At 39.9% G+C, this 23,295-nt stretch overlaps 2 protein-coding genes across 2 annotated transcripts in view; both read left to right on the top strand.

Moving 5' to 3' along the window:
* LOC109142623 (ribonuclease inhibitor-like) overlaps positions 1 to 5,383 on the top strand; it is a 61,308-nt gene extending 55,925 nt beyond the window's left edge. Inside the window, exon 10 of the mRNA XM_027281388.1 lies at positions 4,115 to 5,383. Within this exon, the coding sequence (XP_027137189.1) occupies positions 4,115 to 4,301 (187 nt within the window). The 3' untranslated portion in view covers positions 4,302 to 5,383. The remainder of the gene's footprint in view (positions 1 to 4,114) is intronic.
* A 2,333-nt stretch (positions 5,384 to 7,716) lies between these two features.
* LOC104938488 (up-regulator of cell proliferation-like) lies at positions 7,717 to 21,581 on the top strand. Its single transcript, XM_027281387.1, has 4 exons — positions 7,717 to 7,965; positions 9,217 to 9,378; positions 14,204 to 14,265; positions 16,134 to 21,581. The coding sequence occupies exons 3-4, from the start codon at positions 14,244 to 14,246 to the stop codon at positions 20,822 to 20,824; spliced, it is 4,713 nt and encodes a 1,570-aa protein (XP_027137188.1). The 5' UTR covers positions 7,717 to 7,965; positions 9,217 to 9,378; positions 14,204 to 14,243; the 3' UTR covers positions 20,825 to 21,581.
* The last annotated feature ends 1,714 nt before the right edge of the window (positions 21,582 to 23,295 follow it).

The following is a 23,295-nucleotide window of genomic DNA, read 5'->3' as shown; positions in this document are numbered from 1 at the left end:
TCCAATAGGTCAAATCTGTCTGGATGATCAGGTATGACTGACCTCCTCCACGTGTCATCTTCCTGTTGTTGTCAGACGTTTGATCTTTCTGTTACTGTGTTTGTGTCGACTGTGTTCACAGGAATCTGATGGAGGAGACAAGACAGTTATTAATCTATCATCTGTTCATTTATTGATGATGACATCAGGATTTGAAGGAGTGTGTCACCGTTTGAAGATGGTTTGTTTTCATGAATCAATTAAAAACACACTTACACTTCCTCACACTGGTCTCAACCATTGGACTCCAGCAGCTCCACCCTGAAAGGAGGGAGGGGGTCAGACCAGCACATCCTCTTTCAGCATGAAACATGGACATTACATCACTCTCAGACACAGTTTGTTTTTTCTGTTCACATGGAGGGTTGGGATTTGATTCATCTGATTCAGTCCAAATCCACCATCTGATTCCTTTTGAATCCTTTATTGAATCTAATCAGGTTTCACTTTCAACATTTGCAGGGAACTCAATTTAGAAAGAACCAAAGTCAAAGGCTCCGGTCCAATAGTCTTTTGTTCAGGAAGGTTCCTCACTGAGTGAAATGAGCCAGAAGGATTTAAGTGTCAGCCATGATAAGAGCTGTTTGAATTCTCTGAAGAAGGAAAAGAGGCTTCACTGTTCCTTTCTTGTCTCCTTTAGCAGAGGAGACACTGGACCCTCCTTTACCAAAGGAAAGGGACAATGCCGTCCCACAATTCCTTGTGGCAGCAACAAGAAAGTAACGCAGCGTTCAGACAGGAGGAGGCGCTGCAGGGAAAAGGTGGCTTCTGGGAGTTTGTCTGTTTGTGTTGAACGTAACCTCTGTGGACCAATCAGGAGAGAGCTTTTTATTTCTCTGATTAACAACTTTTTCTGCTTTTATTCCACAGAATCTCTCCTCAGATAATCACCCTGATGGAGCCTCTGCTCCTCCTCCCTTATCTCTTCATGAAAAAGGAGACAACTCCTTTTACGACCTGCCTCCCTCCACCAGATTTACTCCTGCCCCCCAAACTTGATATATGTCCATTCTCATTCAGCTTTCTAACTCAGCTTCCCAGAGGACGACCTCGGGCCTCCCAAAACCCTTCCCCTGCCTCACCAAGACAGCAAAGCTTGCCCCTGTTCAGGCTACCTCTGTAGCTACCGCTCAAGCTGCAGCGTTGTCTGCCCAGGCCGTACCCTCTTCCCCTGTCCAAGCCCCTCATTATACTGCATCCATGTCTGCCTTTAAAAAGCAACATGTGTTTCCTGGTGGTTTGTGGCTCCAGTTAGAGCCTTGATATCCAGAACAACAGTCTCATACAGACCAGCTGAGTTCTCTGAACCACAAAGAGATGAACATGGACCATGATCAGCCTCTGTTTGAACACACAGAGTGGCATCACATTTTTTGGGATATGTTCTTTAAGTCAGTGTTCAGAAATGACGTTGCCTCATCCGGCGTAGTGGAAACCTGGAGCGGCCCTTGTGTTTGATGTGTTTGATGTGAGCTTCACTGGAAAGAGGAGCTATGCTCCACCTTCAGCTCCTGCAATCTGCTCAACACCTCGCTGAACTTGCTGCACCACATCTGGTGTGTAGTCCGGGAAAACAATAATAACATTCAACTTCAACCAGTCGCAGTATGAGCGCCTTCTCACGATAACGTCGGGGGTAAGAGTCCCGATAATGTGATCAGAGAAGTTTCCGAGGCAGGTGTGAAATTAAATGGACAGTGTAAAAATCGAAATATAATGACTGACATGGAGGAGCCTCAGGAAGCACGTCTACTCCATGTGCTGTTTGCTAGCTCCTCCACAATATTCCATTTGATTTCAGTTCTGACGTTGATAATGAGTCAGATTGTTCACCGGCTCGTCCACGTTTATATATCCTGCATGAAACAACACGGTCAGAACGCACAGGGGAAGTATCTAGATGGAGCTTTTTGTGTCATCTTCTGGACTTTGTAGTTTTCACACAGACCACGTCAACAACATCCACGTCACATAATTACGTAGCCTAGTGAAAGTGCAGTCAGACTCTCTGAGCACTGTGCTTATCTTTTCCTAAGTCCTTATGAATGATCCTTCACATCTTTCCTTGACCTCATGACGTTTTCCATGGACGTCGAGGAAAAAGTGTTTAGGAAAGGACAGGGAATCATTTTTTGACTATTGGACTGCACACAAAGATTGAGTTGAGATCTGTCACCAGCTTTGACACAGAAAATGTTTCCAGCTCTTCCTCCTCTATCACACTGATTGTCTGTGGCTGCAGCAGGCCTCTTCATACCTGAGAGTGTCCAGTCTCCAGTGTGGATCCTCCAGTCCAGCAGACAGCAGCTCCACTCCTAGTCTCCTGGATGATTGTAGCTCAGGTCCAGCTCTCTCAGATGGGAGGGGTTGGAGCTCAGAGCTGAGGCCAGAGAATACAGCCTTCCTCTGTGATCAGACAGCCTGACAGCTGAAAACACACAAAACAACACACATGGAAGATCATCTGAGGGTCCTGCTGCGTCAGTCAAATAAGAAGAAACTGTCTACTGTCTTTAAATGCTCATCAGCTGAATGGGTTAATGGATCCTGACCTGAGACTTTCCAGTGTACAGTGTGGACTCTCCAGTCCAGCAGACAGCAGCTTCACTCCTGAATCCTGCAGGTTGTTCTTACTTAGGTCCAGATCTTTCAGACTAAAGGACTGGGAGCTGAGAACTGAGGACAGAGCTTCACAGCTTCTCTCTGGAGGTTACAGTCACTCAGTCTGGAGAGGAAATAATGAACAAGAAGAAGACAAATAACATTTGTGTTCAATGTTGACTCTGGACTTTTGGTGAAACAGTATTTATAATCTCTGTTCAGCACATGTTAAAATCACTGCTGTTTGACTTCAACCATTTTGAAGATGTGACTAAATCAGTAAAAAACTGGAATTAAAGTTGCATGATTAAAAAGGTTCTTCATCTCAGTTCATATTAGGAGCTTTACAATATGTAAATCTGAATTACAATAAGTCCATCAGAAAATTCAAAGACTTTTTATGCAGTGAAATTTGAAATCCTGACAGAAGACATTCATGAATTCTGATGACAAAGGCTGTTTAAATTATATGGAGCTGAGACAAATCATTTTAAAACATGAACACAAACTGTGTCTTCGTCTGACCTGAGACTTTCCAGTGTACAGGGTGGACTCTCCAGTCCAGCAGACAGCAGCTTCACTCCTGAATCCTGCAGGTCGTTGTTACTCAGGTCCAGATCTTTCAGACTAGAGGACTGGGAGCTGAGAACTGAGGACAGAGCTTCACAGCTTCTCTCTGAGAGGTCACAGACACTCAGTCTGGAGAGGAAATAATGAACAAGAAGACAAATAACATTTGTGTTCAAATGTTGACTTTGGAGACAAATCATTTCAAAACATGAACACAAACTGTCTTCATCTTGTGACGGTTCCCTAATTAATTTAAACATGTGTTCCCATTGTAGCAGGTCCAACTGATCGTAGATGGAAACACCTGGGCTCCAGTGATGGAGACGATAAACTCCACCTCACTAACCTGTCTCTCTCTCTCTGACAGGCTCTGTCCTCCTCTCCAGGCGGCTGAATGGTTTTTAGTTCCTTTCTTTTCATCTTATGCAACACCTCGCACCTACATGTTTCACTCATGCAAGCACACACCTTCACCACTGACTCACTGATCAACACACCTCATTGTTTCTTTTGTTTTGTTTAAGTCAACCGTGATTTTGACTTGTTTAAACAATAAATTATTTTGATTTGGCCTTCAACCCGAACTCCCTTTTGTGTTTGTCATGCCTTAGAGCCAGGTCGTGATAATCTGACCTTAGACTTTCCAGTGTACAGTGTGGACTTCTCAGTCCAGCAGACAGCCGCGGTGGCCTCAGCTGCTGTGTAGAACTGGTCTGACTGGTCGCTGTTACTGGGAGGTCGAGTGGAGAGGAAGAGTTTATATATCAGTGAGTTACAGAAGAATCAGAAGGAAAGGATACAGTTATGACTGTTTGTTTGGAGTGAATGATCATTCCTGGAGTCTGATCTGCTCTGATGATGATGATGGTTACTCTGTCTGTCACAATCACAGAGAAACATTCATCTCCTCCTCGGTCTCTGACAGAGTAGCAGTGTATGTGGACTGTCCTGCTGGCTCTCTGTCCTTCTACAGAGTCTCCTCTGACACACTGATCCACCTCCACACCTTCAACACCACATTCACTGAACCTCTTTATCCTGGGTTTGGACTCTTGTGTTCTGGTTCTTCAGTGTCTCTGTGTGGTCTGTAGGACGGAGAGTCTCCTCCTGTGAGACAAACATTGTCTCTGCTGAACAGATCAGTTGAGTGTGTCCAGGATCACATAGCTGATGTTATTTCTGTCCCACACCATGTGTCCCTGGTTAGATTCTGGTGGGGCCCTTTACTGCATGTCATACCCCTCTCTCTACCCCCATGTTTCCTGTCTGCGTCTCCTACGTGTCCGTAAAGACAAAATGTCCAAAACAAAGACAGAAAAGCTGAAATAAAATGTGTCATGAGCACAGAGTGTGACGGCTTATGTTCAACAAGTGTGTGTGTGTGTGTGTGTGTGTGTGTGTGTGTGTGTGTGTGTGTGAAGCCCGAGCTTGTCCCACAGCAGGAACACAACCCCATTCTAAAGTGTCCATGAGCTGTGCAGCTCTTTGCTTTAAGAACTCACTAACGTCACTGAGGAGAAAACCGTAGTCTCAATATTCAGGAACAAGCAGCGCAGCACTGTCCTGACTGCATCATCACTTCCTTTTTAAAGAGCTTTGTATCTCTTGGAGATGTTTGGCTTTGTCTTGTCTTCCAGGATAGAACTGCTCAGTTTGTCAACTTGCAGATGACGCCGGCCGATGATGTCTTTGTAACGGAGTGATGCTGTCCTAGTTTCTTTTTTTCAAATGTCATTTTTCTCTTTTCTCATTTCCAAGTTTGGACATGTGAACTTTGTGTGCTGTTTGTTTTAGGATTCTTTCTTTCTGCGATCAGCTGTTCAAGAAAAGGAGGATAAAACAAGTGTTGCTCTGTTTTGTACCTTTTCTTTCTTTTCTTTGTGACTGCAGTGTTATCTTTGGACCAGTCTGATGTTAACAGGTTAGACAGTCTTCACTGTGTCCACATGAAATGAAACCAGCATTCATCAGCACCAGTCACTTGGGTCTGACCCGTGTGACCAATCTATGATGACAAACCCTGAAGTTTGAATGCTCTGATTCTTGCTACTGATAGTTTGATTTCTGTTTTTCAAACAGTGTCATGTGATCAAATCCTCTCAGCACTGGAGTGTTTTTGTTGTCTCTCATTGTAATGTTAATTGGACCTCATTAAAACCAGTCTCTGATTGAATTCTGCTTTTGTTCTTGTTTTAGTTCATCTAAATATTTTGTCCTTTCAAAATAAACTTCTTTTTATTTCATTTATTTTATTTTAGAGACAAAAAGTTTATTTTCAAAATAAAACAATCAGTCAGAAGTTCAATAAATAATCAAACATTGTTTTTATCAAATCAAAGAACTCAGACTTCAGTTTGTTGGACCACAGCGCCCCCACGTGGACCCAACCGGTACTACAGCAGCCATGCAGCGGACACCATGCTCACCTGTCCTGTACAGCCCTCTGACAGGTGAGCTGGTTGTCATGGTACCTGTCAGTGGGCGGATCACAGCCATCAGAGGAGAGATGACACTGTTTGCAGTGTTGATAAAGTTTCACAGCTGTTCCATGAGTCACGTGAGAAGAACAAAGATATAATATAATTATAATGTGTGAATATAAAATATAAAGCACACAGTCATCTAAAGCACCTGAAGAACAAGAACAAGCAGAACACCTGGTTCATCCTGGAGACCATGACTGACAGGTGAGGAGCTGTCTGTTTCACAGTGACACCAGTGGCGGCACAAAAATACAATGAACAATAAGAAGAACAATATGAAATCATTCATGTTTTCAGCGTGTGTGTTTAAATAATGTTGTACATCCATGAATATGTGTCAAATATGATCTAAAATCCACTGCGCAGCAACATGCTGTCCCTTGTGCGCATGTCTCAGCAGCTCTGGAGAACTCGCCCCGAGGAGGCGGGTCTATGAAGCAGGTAAACCAATCACTAATTCAAGGTGTGAACGTTTGACATACGATTCAGCCAATCAGCGTCCTCAAATCTATTGAAGCCAGCTACGGCTGAAGTCAGGGCCGCTACGTACAAGCGCTATTCTACATGACAATGGCGTACGTGACGGTACTCCTCCAAGACCAAGCTCACTCCGGTGAAATCACTCCTTCAGCATCCGTTTGAGAGGAGGACTCTGCCGGACAAACTACGTGTGAAGAGCTGGACCCAGATCAACCTGTCCCAGCTGATCACCTGTCCCAGCTGATCACCTCTGTCACTTTGTTAGAAACTCATAGGTCAGTTGTTTTCAGGTTCTGTTTTCCATGTAAACTTGTGATTGTTTGTTTTTGTATCAGAATGTCTCATATTTTTTATATTGGCATTAAATAATTCCTCATTATTTCACAAAGCTCTGGTCTCCTGCAGTTTGTGTTCATTGTATCAGGATGGGATGGTTCCTGATACTGACTGAATATGGCACAGCCCCACCTGGAATATTTTCCACCAGCCACTGGTTTAGGACCTAAACATATGGCAAGGTTCTGCAGAGTAAAGGGCATGTCATGTATAACATGTGGAGGCCGGCATCACGCAGCCATATGTGAGGAAAATGACGTACCCCACCTACAGTCCCTGAAAACACACACACTCATTTCCTCAGTAATGCCCCACGCAGCCAAGATTCAGCCTGACCATGAAAACACTGTGCTGCTACAGACTGTCAAGGCATGGGCTGTGGGTCCAGCAGCTACACAGATAGTCCGTTGCTTGCTAGATGGAGGCAGTCAGGGAAGCTTTGTGCACGAGCATGTAGTGAAGGCACTGAAACTACCTGTTATCAGACAAGGGACATTCAACCTTCACACATTTGGCTCTCCTGCTCCAACAACGGTGAAGCTCAGCTCGGAGAACATCTGGAATAAACTGCAGAGTATTGAAATAGAGGCAGTCGTGACTCCTCAGGTGTGCACAGCAGTGATGAAGGTTCCTGGTCATCATATACAGAAGGAGGTGAAAAGGAGAGGTCTACAACTTCCATGGAGATGACAAACCTGAACTTTTTGTGCTAACTGGCTCCGATTACTACTGGCCAATAGTATCAGGCCAGGTTGAGAGACTGACAGAGAGCCTGGTAGCACTTGAAAGCACCTTTGGATGGGCAGTGGTGGTATCCAGCAGAACCAAGTCAAGTCTGTGTGAACCACAGCTGCTGACACCAGCTCATTTCTTGGTGGGTTAAGATGTGTCGTGTCCATGTGATCCACACTGCTGCTTCACTCCATCTCTCAGTGCTGATCTTTAGTTCATTACATGGTTAGTTAGCACCATCTAGTGGACAGGTAGTAGAACTACATCATGTGATCATGTGATTTCTCTGACGTCGGACACTGTGCTCAGGTGTGCTTGTTCAAATCTCCCGCTTCACATCAACCTTTGTCTCTGCTCAGATGAGTTTCATGGGCGTGCACACACACACACACTATTCCAGCTGGCAGTGGGTAGAAAAATGGAAACGGTCCATCTGCAGCTTCATGGTGCCAGTGGACAGGTAGTAGAACTACATCATGTGATCATGTGATTTCTCTGACACTCACCTGCTTTCTGCCACAGGTTCGACTGGTTTTGACGTCACTCTCATGTCTTTTTTTAGACTTGGACTTGAGGTTCTGAGGGTGTGACGGCGTCCTCAGATCAGATGCACACAGACACCAGGACTGACGAGGAAGAAATGAGCAGCTTCTTCTCTCCCAGTGTTTCCTCCACACCTGAAGGTGGAAAGTGTCTGTAAGTGGACCTGAGGTGAGTTCAGCAGGTGAGAATCCTACCAGAGAAATGTGTCAATGTTTGATCATCAGGATCACTTTGATCACAGTGTGCTGTATCACTGTTTACCTGGACAGGACAAATGTTTCTTCATGCTGATTGGTTGATTCAGAATATCTATGATTGATATGTTGTTGACTTTCTCTCTGAGTTAAAGAACAATGATTTCACAAAGACGTACATGTCATAGTGTTGCTGTCTCTCCAGTAGAGTCAGCAGCAGTTTGATTGTAACCTGAGCTCACATGATCAGTGAAAAATGTGTCTGGACTGGTCCGACAGCTCGGATCAACTTGGCTCAGGTTGATGTTTGAACTGTTCATACTCTGAACTTAAAGGTGCAGTGTGTCAGATTTGGGGCCTTTATTTTCACAATAAGGCAGACATGGAATATAATATCCATAACTATGTTTCCATGCATGTATAATCACCTGAAAATAAGAATCTTTTTGTTTTGTTACTTCAAAATTCTCCTTTTATATCTACAGTAGGAACGGGTCCTCTTCCATGGAGGCCGTCATACTGAAACACTGTGTTTCTACAGACTAAACTAAATACTGACTGCAGACAGGACCTTTTGAACTGTTGTTTCTCCTTTACACTGAGAAGGTGAGGGTGACGTGAGGAGATTGCAATGCAGCGATTACACCACTAGATGCACCAAAATTCAGCACACTGGACCTTTAAGTGCAGTGATGAAGTGTTGAGTGCTCAAATACAGAAACCTTCCAACACTGAGACTGAGCTGGTTTCACTGAAGACCCTTTAACACAGTCCAGGTCTCAACTGTCCCAGAGGCTTCAAAGTCCTTTTAGATGGACCAGAACCAGCCCAGAGTGTAACAGAACTTAGTGTTTGTTTAGAACCCCTCAGCCATCAGGGACCCCCAAAGAAACAGAACATGTGAACTATCCTGTGTCTGTGTTCAACTCTTCTCTTAATTTAAATATTTAAAGATAAATATGAAGATTTAAAGACACAGAGCTTCATTTTGTCTTGGCGCCCATAAATCCCCAGAATGCATTTTGTTCTTCAGTTCAGGGTTTCTCCCCAATGTGATCCACACTGCTGCTTCACTCCATCTTTCAGTGCTGATCTTTAGTTCATTACATGGTTAGATAGCACCATCTAGTGGACAGGTAGTAGAACTACATCATGTGATCATGTGATTTCTCTGACACTCACCTGCTTTCTGCCACAGGTTCGACTGGTTTTGACGTCACTCTCATGTCTTTTTTTAGACTTGGACTTGAAGTTCTGAGGGTGTGACGGCGTCCTCAGATCAGATGCACACAGACACCAGGACTGACGAGGAAGAAATGAGCAGCTTCTTCTCTCCCAGTGTTTCCTCCACACCTGAAGGTGGAAAGTGTCTGTAAGTGGACCTGAGGTGAGTTCAGCAGGTGAGAATCCTACCAGAGAAATGTGTCAATGTTTGATCATCAGGATCACTTTGATCACAGTGTGCTGTATCACTGTTTAACTGGACAGGACAAATGTTTCTTCATGCTGATTGGTTGATTCAGAATATCTATGATTGATATGTTGTTGAATTTCTCTCTGAGTTAAAGAACAATGATTTCACAAAGACGTACATGTCATAGTGTTGCTGTCTCTCCAGTAGAGTCAGCAGCAGTTTGATTGTAACCTGAGCTCACATGATCAGTGAAAAATGTGTCTGGACTGGTCCGACAGCTCGGATCAACTTGGCTCAGGTTGATTTTTGATCTGTTCATACTCTGAACTTAAAGGTGCAGTGTGTCAGATTTGGGGCCTTTATTTTCAGAATAAGGCAGACATGGAATATAATATCCATAACTATGTATCATGCATGTATAATCACCTGAAAATAAGAATCTTTTTGTTTTTGAAGTTCTGAATTAAAACATGAAAAGTCTAAAATAAGAATGATAACAATAAATGTTCTCAAGTGTTTGTAGTTGAGTTAAAGGAAAATATGTGAGGATGATTTTCATGTGTCTGCTTTAGTGGTTCACAGGTCAAATCAACAGCAGTTTAATCATAATCTGAGATGATGTTTACAAAATGCAGAGAGTGTCTGAACTGGTCGGACAGCTTTGATTGACTTGACTGAGGTTTAGTTTCCTGTTAACAATCATCTTAACAACAGTGACACAGACTGAGGACAGAGGAGCCCAAAAAACAGTTCATGTCTCGACTGCCCCTAAAAACTTTGTCTGGTTTGTCTGATGGAAAGAGCAGCTGGTCCAGTATTTTGTAGCATTCTGTAGAGCCAGCATGGAGGAGAACTGAATTCTGGATGTAACAGGGTTAGGTGAATAGTAGAGCAGTTAAATACAGAACTCGGCCGATCAGCCTTAAGGATTTAGACTCAGAACATGGATGTAATAGATCCATGCTCCGGAAAGGAGTCTCCGCCGCCGTTGTTATGGTAACCATGACGCCCACTGCAAAGTGACTAACGTTGTTATGGTAACCATGACGCCCACTGCAAAGTGACTAAGCAGTCAGATAAATTATCTCTATAGGACTAATAAAACACAATTTGCTTTGATTCAACATAGATTTAGAAAGTAAAATGCAAATTTCTCTAGAATTGTCGTCAAACAATGCCAGATATATCTTGAAATGTTGTTTTTACGGCCAGAAAGCTGAATAAATATAACGTTCAATGTACACATAGAACAACACTGCCGCCTAGTGGTGGGGAGGGTGGGCCGTTTGTGAATCCCGAATATTTGTTTGTGGATCTGTGCGGATCTCGGCAAATCTCAGAAATACGTAACTGAGGAAAGAGATGCGTGTGTGAATGGTGATCTACAAATGCTAAATCACGCTTCACGCAGTTTTACAAATGGCTTTTTTGTTTTTACAAATGGAAAATTATATATTTACAAATACACGTATATTTGTAAAAACCAAAATACAAGTTACGAATTAGAAATTTGTATTTGTGGATAGCAAAACACGTGTGCAAATCAAGGAACATTTGTAGATCACTCTCTTTGTGTTTACGGATATATTTGAGACAAAAATAACTCCATAGTTTCTCCCTCCAGACTTTGTTGGCTGGCTCAGATTTGGTCATTTTCCTGGTTCATGTTCTTCTAAATATGCTTCTACATTGTGAACATGCTACGTACTTCATTTGTTTCTCTTTTGTCTGTTCTTACCACCGGCAGTTTGCACAGGGAGTTTTATTTTGAAAATCCACAGGATTCTCTATGGTGTGTCTTGCTTCCTGTCAGCTCAAACTGCTCTGTGGAAATCAACGTGGGCTAAATAGAACAGAGCCGAGCGGAGGTGATATGCAGCCGTTCTAGGCAATGTATTAAACCACACACACAAACCGCTGTTCTCCAGAGAGAAAGACGCATTTAGGAGCTCGTTCATTTGTCACGTTTACATCAGAGTCAGTAGAAAGACTCGAACTTCCCAACACTACGTCTGAGAGTCAGTGATCAGAGTCAGTAAAACGACTCGAACTTCCCAGCACTATGTCTGAGAGTCAGCGATCAGAGTCAGTAAAACGACTCGAACTTCCCAACACTGCGTCTGAGAGTCAGCGATCAGAGTCAGTAAAAAGACTCGAACTTCCCAACACTACGTCTGAGAGTCAGTGATCAGAGTCAGTAAAAAGACTCGAACCTACCAACACTATGTCTGAGAGTCAGTGATCTAGAGTTGTGTAACATGTACACCACCCTATTAAAGTACTGTTTGGGTATCAATCGGTAGCTACACAGTTATCATTTCTAGGCTAGGTTCAGAGGACTAGGTTGGACTCTAGGAGTGGAGAGTGAGACACTGAATGCGAAAGGTTTAGCACCACCGTATATTGTGCACCATATACATATTACAATTTACCAAGAGTGAATAAAGACAGAGTACAAATACAAATGGCCATTCATAGGAAAATAAATACAATATGTACAGGTAATTTCATCAATTGGCATTATATAACTTAAAAGCGCACATCATCCATAATTTGCCGGGAAAAGGAGCTCAAGCTTCGCTTGTAATGGCGAAGTGCGACCAAAATATAATGGGCCAACAGTGGAGTGTCCAGTGGAAGGAGAGGGGAAAAAAGAGTCTGTATTGGGAAGTGTATGTCATGAATGTATGGCCGTTAGTAGGTCGCAAGGGCAAAGGTTTAGGGAAAAAAGTGTGGCTGCATACAAGAGCCTCCTACCAGCCCGACTAGAGCTGATTCCTTTCCATTAAAATATTAATCACAGTAAAGTGCATAGCAGTACCAGTAACTGCCTGGACTGCACGTAAAGCGCATTAGATGCAAAGTACCATCAACCATGAAGACTGGCTTTAAAATGCGTTTCATGTGGCAGGACACATTCAGAGAACTAGGCATATTCACCACATCAAACAATCAACAGGTAGCGAGGTAGTGTTAATGTAATGAATACACAGTGGAGAACTGCTTTATTGTTTGAAGAAATAGTGAATGCATGGAAGAACAGTGATGATGATGTGCAGTTCAGCCTCCAATTGAGAGCACAAGAAATCAGACACCAATCACGTCAATAATTCCATGCTGTGTCACATACCGCAGAAGATTTGAAGAAAAGTGAAGCTGAGTGTAGTCTGCACTAACACACCACACATGTATCACAGCCACTAGAGGGCACTAAAAGCACATGATGCCCTATAGAGAGCACTCAAATGCAAAATTTGACAAGAACAATTCATCAACATAAAGTTTTAAGAGCACATTTTTGCATAAAATAGATATATTTTAACAACACTACACCCATACGAAATTGTCAGGTAAATTTCAATCATCATTTAAAACGTTTTTAATTATTTTCTACTTTTTTACTATGACTGACATCAACACATTCCTCCAGCATGATGAAATGGACTGTTTAAATAGAAACTGTCAATGAACAAGAACATATAGTGGTCGATTCATGAATCAAACACTTGTAATTCATGCAATTAATCACAAGGTGAACAGCATTTTAGAGAGAACAGCATTTTAGTTTACCTGTAAAGGTTATAGCGCATTTTAGGTGCACTCTGTTTTTCATCTGAAGGCTGAATACACATAAGTATTAACAATTATAATCATATGAAAATGGGCAAATGTTGCTTCGTTAGACTTACTCTACACTCCTTTTATTCACATGCAAACATTGTGATTATAACCTGCTGACTGTTTAATGTATAACCAAATGATGCTTGTTAAGTCACAAGGAAGTGAGATACGGGAAAATGCTTATTTCTGCAGTAATGTAGTGTAATATAGTTTTTCCGTAATACCTCATGATTCACGTACACATCAGATACCAATGGTGCTAGATAAACAAGTTCAACAAAACTCTTTCAAACTTACTGTCAAATTATTAGTTTTTACAGGAAACATTTTCATTCAGAAAGTAACAAGAGAGAATAACAATCATAATCAAGGAGGTTTTGTTCTCTAATGTATTAAAAAATTCCACCTATCACAATTCAGTAGTTTATATTGAAGATGCGTCAGACAGACTTTTTTGGTTCTGTGGATAAAAGCAGAGCATTCTCCCATTTATGGAGTTATATGAATCAGAAGTATGCAATTAAAGAAAATAAAGATCTTAAAATTGTTACTAATGTTCGGGTGCACAGGCTAAATAGAGACAGTATGGAGGCAAGGATGAAACTCTGAATGTATCTGTATGTCTTTATAGTAAGAAGTTATTTGTCAGAACAACAAAAGGAAGCTTAAACCAATTACAGCACGCTGTAACATCTCCACCCTGGCATTTCTGTAACACCCTTACTGAAAAAGTCCAGGAATCAATTGGCATCACATGGAGGAGTTGCTGAAAGCTATGAAGGTGTTTTATGACATGAAGAGTCAACACAATGTCATCTATTAGGAGGCGTGGCACCACCTGGTTATAAATCCTGGGGATGTTGTCAGAAGATGTACAGAAGGAATTCAAGATTCAAGATTTGAGATGCTATAGCCACCTGTAGCCTGCTATCTCGTAAGTCATAGCTTAATATGCTAACATCACTTTCCCCAGTTGCTTAAATGTGTTATTGCTCATCTCAATATTCCATCACCTGGATGAGAACAGGTGTTGTTGTGAAGTTTTTGTATATACTTTATGGAAGATAAAGGAAGTTGTGTGTTTGAAGTTTGTTTATATGATTGGTTGATTTGAATGGATTTCGAGGTACAACTTTATATACTACAAAATGATTTACTAAATGTATTTATTACATTTATTTTGCCTTTAGGTTTATGAAAAGGAGCCAGAGGAACGTCTGACCTCAAATAATGGACACAGAAGATGACTCAGGTACTCAGCCCTACACATGATACTTTTACAGTCAAAATGTATTTTAAATGCAGTTGTCAGAAGCCCAAAGGATCTTTAAAGTATAATCAAATCCCTAGTGCTTACAGAACATCAAACCTGGATATGAAAGTTATAATAAGATGGTATAAATATAATACTTTAGTTATATCTGACTAAACCTGAAAACTTAACCACCCTATAAATGACTATTTTGCATTGGCAAAATACATTTTCAGAGAAACATATTGTCACCTATTCTAACAATTTGAAATGGTATTAATAATTAATCTATTGTTAAAATAACAATTTCAATAGATAATATCTAGTTTATGTAATCTAAAATCACATGTTAGGAACAGATCAGCGGTGTCCAAACTTCTTTTAAAGAGGACCAGATTTAACATTGTGAGGATGCCCAGGGGCCAATACTAACATCCTAAAAATGAAAAAAATTAACAATAAGAGTTACATACAAATGCACTGTCTTAACTATTTTGCTTTCATTGACACCAATTACATACATATATATATAATATATCTATATATATATAATATATTATTCTATTTTATTTTTTTTAAATGACATTGTAACCAAATCTAAACCAATCAGGTGTGAACAAATTTTAAAAAACAGTTCTTTCACATCTGGAGTCAGAGAACAAAGAATACATTGTATGAACACTATAGTGGTGTTCCTTCTGGACATCAAAAAAGTCACTTCCCGAACTGTAGGCACAGTAACTTCAGTCTGACGTGAATGACAGGAGATGTAATCCAGTTCAAACGTTTAATAAAAAAATTAAAAAACAAATTACAGTCCGTCAGACGGTAGAAAAACTTTATGCTCCCGTGCCTGCCGCAGCTCTAAACATCAGTCACTGCGCACATGACTACTAAAATAAAGGTCCAATATTAAATTTTACCATGGAGGGAGCATGAATGATAATAACTAACATGAGTTTGCCTTTTAAATGTTTTAACATTGTTTCCCTGGTATGCACATGAAATAACATGAAATTATAAATTATGCATCATATGCTTCAGTATGTCAACTAAAAAAGCCAAATCTTCCAGCCAAACAGTAGCTGACAATCCTAGCAGGCCATGAATAATATGTTTAAGCTTCGGGCCGCATGAAATCTGACCGCAGGCCGTGATTGCCCACATTGGATATCCCTGTAGAAAATGCATTAAAATATCAAAACATGGGGCACTGGTTAGCTCAGTAGGTAGCGTGTGCACCCATGGACGAAGGCTTACCCAAAAAACCCCACTGCTGTTTTAGTCCGTCCTGCACGTGACTTCAAACCCCAATGGGAGCGTTTCAGAAGCGTTTAGCCCACCAGACTTTGTTTACTTGCTCAGATTTGGTTATTTTCCTGGTTCATGTTCTTCTAAATATGCTTCTACATGTGTAAATATGCTACGTACTTCATTTGTTTCTCTTTTGTCTGTTGTTACGACTGGCAGTTTGCACGGGGTATTTTATTTTGAAAATCCACCAGATTCTCTATTATGTTTCTGTGACTGGCTTCCTGCCAGCTCGAGGTGCTCTGTGTAAATTGACACAGGCTGCTCGAGGAGTCCGTCAAAAATAAAACAGCTGCGTATACTATAGTGACCGCGGTGCACACACAACGCTGCACGCACGTGAACATGCCCGGTGGTATTTGGGGGTTCCGCAGCGACCAATGGTTCAAATCCAATCTGTAGACATGGCTGATGAGGGAATTGCATGAATGAAAAAAACTGAAACATATTTAATGACAGATCTCACTGTGGACAGTTATTGAACTACATTCTAGTAAAGAAAAGGTCCCAACAGTCTAAATTTGTTTTTTGTTTTTCCTTTCCTATGTCTCCTATAGACCTTTTGAACTTTCTCTCCAAAGTGGGTCTGAAGAAATTTTATCCTAACAAGATCACTCTTCGGCCTCTCTTGGAGATAAACAAAAACAGCGTATCTGATGAAACTGTTCAATCAGTGGAAGACATACCATGGTGCTTTCTCAGAAAATTATTTAAAATCAATGCAGAATGCAGGAACTGTACACAATTTTCAAACAATGATGATGAAGAGGATGAAGTGGAGAACAATGATCCATTTAAAATTTACACAAATGACTCCACAGAGGATAATGACGTTAACCCTCTTGACCTCATAACAGCACTCTTCCTTTGTGCTGACAGCTTCTTGCAACAGGAAATGGCCCTCAAGATGTCAATGTGTCAGTTTTCTGTCCCACTCGTGTTGCCCCATGGTCATAACAGTCAGTGTACACTGATGCTGTGGGCTCTGAGAGACATCGTCAAAGAGTGGCGTCCACATGAGCTTTCTGAATCAAGAGGGTTTGTTGAAGAGAGCATTGTACAAGCAGATATACCATTGTATTCCTTTGTGAGACTGAAAAATTCTAGTCTATCCAAGTCAGAGTTTCTAAATCACATTCTTAGCCTTGGCCAGTACAATAACAATGTGTTCATACACAGAGAGATGGAAGGAGGAGCAGTTCAAAGAAAAATTGCTAATGGTTTGGTTGAGGTTTGCTGGTACCTTCCCTGTGGGAAAGGAAATCTTGACATACTTCCAAAACCAGTTGCGTTTGCCAACCTGAGAGGAGACATTTGTGAGTCACCTGCACAGTTCAGCTTTCTTTTTCAAGTGTCAACTGCTACTTTTGTATTCCTGGACAAAGTTGAAGAAGATGAGCACAAGATTCTGACTTCTCTTCAAGATGTGAGATCCAAACTGTTCTTGGTTGTTAACGGCAAGGACTTAACTAAAGAGGACATGATGTCCACCAAGACAACACTGAAAGAATTAGATTTACCAAACACCAATGTAAAAACTAAAGAGCCAAAGATTAATGATGCAAAGTTTTCTAAAACACTTTGTGGAGCCATCAGAAAATCTTTGACAGTTGTAAAAACTACAACAAACATTGAAAATATGCTTGACAAAGCTGCTGAACTTGGTCTGTCTGTGGATGAATGCACAAGTGAAGAACAAAAGAATGCAGCTGAGGAGATTGTGAAAGGAATTGGGGTGCAGAGTATACCAGACTACAAGAGACGACAACTTCCTTCACAAGGCATTAACTGGAAAAGATTATCACGGTTAGAAATGGAAGAATGCAGGTTTAAAAAAGCTGGTGAACAAGGCCTGGAAGAATATAAATCTCAGCTACAGGAAGAAAAGAGAAAGATTAAGGTAGAGCTTGGCAAACACAAATTATCCACAGCCATGAAGTGTTTCATTGAAAACTTATCTGAAGGTGACAAAGAGAAAAGAGATTTTTTCCTTAAGTGGTTGAAACTTAAACTAAATTCAAAAATTCGGCCAATCATTCAACATTCTTTACTGCGTCAGAAATTGTCACAGCTTTCCAACAAAAAGGAGAAAGATATCAAAGAGATTGCAGAGTTGGATCAGGCTTTGCTGGAAAGCTCTTTAGGAATAGAGCATTACATGAGAGAGATGGGACTGATCTATGAGGTTTCCTCACAGTCAAAAGACAGTGCTAATAAAATGTCTCATCTCCCTGGTTTGGCTGCTGAGATGATGTTGGATGGATATCCTTTAGAGCTCTTGGATGGAGATGCTTCCAACATCCCAGAGAGATGGGTGACAGATGTGCTAATGGAGCTTCACAAGAAGGTTGGAGAGAAGAGCAGACTGTTGGTACTGACTGTGTTGGGTGTTCAAAGCACCGGGAAGTCAACACTCCTCAACACCATGTTTGGTGTGCAGTTTCCTGTCAGCAGTGGCAGATGCACAAGAGGAGCTTTCATGCTCTTCCTCAAAGTAGGCGAAGATATGCAATCCAAGCTGGACTGTGACTTCATAGTCCTCATTGACACAGAGGGTCTTAAGGCTCCTCAGCTGGCACAATTAGAGGATAGTTATGAGCATGATAACCAGCTGGCAACTTTTGTCATTGGTTTGAGTGATGTCACCATCATCAATGTTGCAATGGAGAATTCAACAGAAATGAAAGATGTCCTGCAAATTGCAGCTCATGCTTTCTTGAGAATGAAGGAAATTGGAAAAAAGCCAGTTTGTCATTTTGTGCACCAGAATGTTGCTGGAGTTTCTGCTGATGCAAAGAACATGACTGAAAGAAAACATCTCTTGGACCAACTTAATGAAATGACACAAATTGCAGCTGAGATGGAAAAGCAGCCTTCTATAAAGGCATTCACAGATGTGCTGGACTATGACATAGAAAAAAACAACTGGAACATCCCAGGACTCTGGCACGGGACCCCACCAATGGCACCAGTGAACACAGGTTACAGTGAAGCTGTCGCAGATTTCAAGAGAAATATTTTGGAGACAGTGAAAAGAGATGAAAGCGACGATGTTTCACAGATCCCAGAGTTTCTAGAATGGATAAGAAGTCTCTGGAAAGCAGTCAAATATGAGAACTTCATCTTTAGTTTCAGGAACACTCTTGTGGCTCATGCATATGACAATCTTTGCAAAGAGTTCAATCAATGGGAATGGAATTTCAAAAAAGAGATTTTATCCTGGCAGACAGCAGCAGAGTTAGAAATCTCAGAAACTGACATCAAATATGATCTCCATCATTTGACTACATTGGTTGAATCACAGAAATCACAGGCATTGAAAAAAATAGCAGAACAAGAAAAAATAATGATTCAGAAACTAAAGGAATACTATAAAAGTAAAAACAGACATGTGCATCTGATCGAGAAATACAACACTGACTTTCTCAATAGTATCAAAAGCCTTGCAAAAGAAATCCAAAGTTCAGCTAACAATGGTTTGGATTGTGCACTTGCGCTAAGAAAAAGTTCAAAAGAGGCTCAGGAAATTCAAAGAAAACACAGAGAAGTAATTGAAGAAAAAGTTATGAGACTCTTGAGTGACTGCAAACACTCCACACTGTCTGAAGACCAATTGACAGATGAGTTTGAAAAGATGTGGACTGAAGTCACTGTAAATGTGCCTGGTCTGAAAGAAAAAGATATACCTGCTAAAATTCTTGAACACTTCAGAGAGAATTTCCTAAATCGCAATGTCAATGAGGAATTTCAGAACATTACAGACCGTAATGAAATTGCAAGGGGTCCATTTAAGGTCAAAACAGAACATATCAAAAAGACAAACGTCGTAATAAATAAGATCTTACAAAAAGACATGAAGGAAGACTTGCAGGACCGTGCAGACAGTATCATTGAATCTTGTACACGGTTTATACATGATACTGCAAAACCAGACAGAGACTACAATGACTGTTTTACAAAGGAGCTTCTAGAAAAAATAGATGAATCCCTTAAACTAAAATGCAGGAATTGTTACACACCCAAATTTGAGATCGACTTGAAGCTTCACATTTGTGGCATTGCCTCAACAAAGTTCCATGAAATGCACAAAAAATTCTTGTTAGATAGGGATCCCAAAGTTCAGTTGAAAAAGTACAAGGATCAGTACTTGTCAGATTTCCTTGGTTTATACAAACAGGGAGATGACTGCCAACGCAAATCAACTGATTTTATCAGATGTTGTATCAGACCTGCTATTGAAGAGTACATCAGTAGATCTCTGGGAATAGACATTGTGGATGAAATTTTGACAAGTTCCCATTCCGCAGAGTACAGTTCCCGCTCCTTTTTTCAGTACAACATTCAGCAAGAGCTGCTGCAAAAGGAAGACTTTAAAGCTTTTGTCAAGTACATCTGTAACTATGAGATATATGTTAAGGATTGGATATTGGAGCACATCAAACAAAATATGTCAAAGGAGAAAACTCTGTGCAAACTGCAAAATAGGAATCTCCAGGTTATAGTTGACAAAATAACAGAAGCAACAGAACAGGCCTCAAAAGGAGAGGATGGGGTTCTGCTGCCAGATAACAAGGAAAGCATCACACACCTCATCAACAACATGCGCGAATATTTGAAAAAAGACATCTCAGTTTCAGTGGAAGCTGAAAAAACCACCCTGTTCCAAATCCAAAGCACATGCCATGCATTTAAAAAGAGCCTCATTAAATCACTGAGTGAACTGAAGGAACAACTGCAGGAGGAATTCTCAAACTCTGAAGACATCACCGAAACTCTGCACAAACTCCCAATCAAACCACAAGATGTGCTTTTTAAGCAGGTGTTTGGCTGCGGACAACAATGTCCATTTTGTAAAGTTCCTTGTGAAGCTGGAGGCAACGAACACAAGCAACATCATGCAGCTGTTCATCGGCCACAAGGACTTGGTCTTTATAGGTATATAAACACTGAAAAGCTGATTGAAAAACTGTGTACAACAGATGTGCACAGTGAATGTACATTCAGAAACACAGACACTAAATGGGAGTGGCATCCTTACAAGAAGTACACTGACTACTATCCTGACTGGCACATTCCTCCAGACCGTACCATAGAGGCATCTGACTACTGGAAGTTTGTCCTGGTTCAGTACAATGACAGATTTGCTCAAGAATACATAGCCAAGCCAGCTGATGTTCCAGAGGCCTGGAGGACAATCACAAAGGAACAAGCACTGAAAGGATTAAAAGATGCTTTCAATATAAAGTGAACAATCTAGACAAATATCTTCAATCAAGTTTAAGCATATAAGAATTTTTCATACACAAATGTACTCCAGAGAAGGTGAAAAGCATATGGAGACTGAAGTCTTCAGCTATATAAACAACTCAAATATTTTGTGTATGAAATAATTTAATAATAACCAAATACAAGATTTTATGTTTTATTTTTAAGTGTATGTTGATTTGTTAATGTAACTGACTTGACAGTGAAAACTTTGGGCACTGTGAACTGTGAACATGATCATGAGCTTAAACATGAGATAAACAAATTGCAGAGAAGATGAAAAGCTGGAAATAGTTTTCTGTACCACGCCTTTTTGTTTTGTTTTCTTTTATCAATTTTCTATAGGCCTTTATACATAATTACTGTTGTGCACAATATTAACATTGTCAATGATAAGGGAAATGATGTACAGCAAAGATCATTCAAAAAGAGATAATGTTTTGTTTTTGTCTTTTTTTTTACATATATGTATATACATATACATATGTATATTGACATATGGCCATGCACACTATAGCCAGTGTGCACAATAATGATGATGACAATGATAATGATTATTTACTATAAAGGAAAAAGCATGGTTGATTTATTGCTTCATAGTTGTAACAAGAAAGCAAAAATTATGTTTTTGGTCAGTAATGAACAAATAATTATACAATGCTGACTTTTTTATCTTTATGTTTTACTTTTGTTATTTTTATCTTATATTATTCTTTTTATTATTATGTTTATTAAACTAACATGATGATGATGATGATGATGATGATGATGATGTAGGCCTACAAAGACCATATGCTGAGATTATGTGATGTAACTTTATTAGCTAAGTATTTACATTTCTATTGTTCTATTTCTCAACATTTCTTAAAAATATAACCTTAAGAAGTTATTGATGTTTAACTGAAGTGTTTGCTTGTTGATGTCAAAGTTTTTTTTTACTTCATGCACAAATACTGTGGCACAGTATTTGTGCACTTCATGTGTTGATATGCTATGATATGTTAAACAGGTAACAAATAAGTTGAAATGCTGGGAATAGTTGTTATCTTTGACTTAAATAGACATGCTCTTGTTTTGATAATTACAAAGGTTTTTCCCTCATTCATATTGCTCCACAGCTTTGTCTCTAGTGAATTGTGCTAATGATAATTATGTTGATGCTGTTGATTTTACATTGAACAAGAAAACTTAGATTTTTGTCATTTCTGACTTTAAGATGTTCTTCTTATTATTATTATTATTGTTATAATTGTATTTTTGTGTTTTCATTCATTTTTCCACACAGCTCTGTACATAATGGTTTGTGCTAAAGATAATTATGCAGTACAGTGGTCATGTTTTGTCAACACTATTAAATATTTGTTATGTTTTATTTCTATTAGCTATAAAAACATGTTTTATCTTTTGATGTTGTTATTTGATATAAGTCAGTTAATATAAAATGTATGTTATTGTGTTCATGATCAAATATGGTGTCTTATGGCTAAGCCACATCAGGTGGCATCATTTTGTCTGTTGATCATGTTGACTTCTGGCTATTTTCGAGAGAGATTAAACAATTAAACAAGCTCCAAGGACGTCGGAAGATGGAAGCTACAAAATATTTTTTGTTGTTGATTTTTTTGTTGACTACAAATGTTTATTTTAACAATGATGATATAACCAAAGATCATGTGTAGAAACTTTGAAACAAACATATTTTAAAAAAATCAAAGATTTTCTCTAGCGTAACCAAAGGCATTGCACTACTCTCCAATCCACATTTGTAACTTTGAGTAGTCTTTCTTTCAATTGTGCACTGTCCTGCAGGTTACATTGCTGTACTACTCTGAACTTCTGGTTAGATACTAGACGGCATTTCATTGTCTAAGTACTTGTGCAACGGCAAATAAATTTAATTTAATCTAGTATAAATTTTAAAAAAACACCCGTTTTACATTATTACAAACATGGTGAAAACCTGTTAATTTACATTGTTAACTATAGAACTATACTCAACTTTGTTTGTGTGGTGGTGTGTATTATATATATCTATATATATATATATATCTTTTGTTAGATTCCACTAGTTCAGGGTGCTGTTTATTTATGTGTTTCTTTGTTATCAACAGGTTAGATAGTGGGTTTTTGTTTCTCGTTTTGGTTTTCGAGTTAGATGGGGCTGTTGATGTTTGAGTTTGTATATTTGTTTGTTCGTTTAAAACAGCACTTGTGCGCCCTTCCTTTTTCCTTCACTCACCTCCTTTTGTTAAAAACATTGAACTGTTCATTTAATAAACTCCTTTGTTGATTAACCTTAACATCTGGTTTTTATGTTCTTCCTATTACCCTTGTCGTCGCGTAACTGAAAACATTACTCGAACCCTTCCTTTAACAATGTTTTTGCCGTACTAAGTTGCCTGTGCATTCGCCCTAGAGTGACATGTAATACTCTTGCTGTTTTGTCAGACCCCA

The sequence above is a fragment of the Larimichthys crocea genome, chromosome VIII (genome assembly GCF_000972845.2).
Source record: "Larimichthys crocea isolate SSNF chromosome VIII, L_crocea_2.0, whole genome shotgun sequence".
NCBI classification, from domain to species: Eukaryota; Metazoa; Chordata; class Actinopteri; family Sciaenidae; genus Larimichthys; species Larimichthys crocea.
Note: the sequence above shows the minus strand (reverse complement) of the source record. Positions and strands in the feature narration are given on the sequence as shown.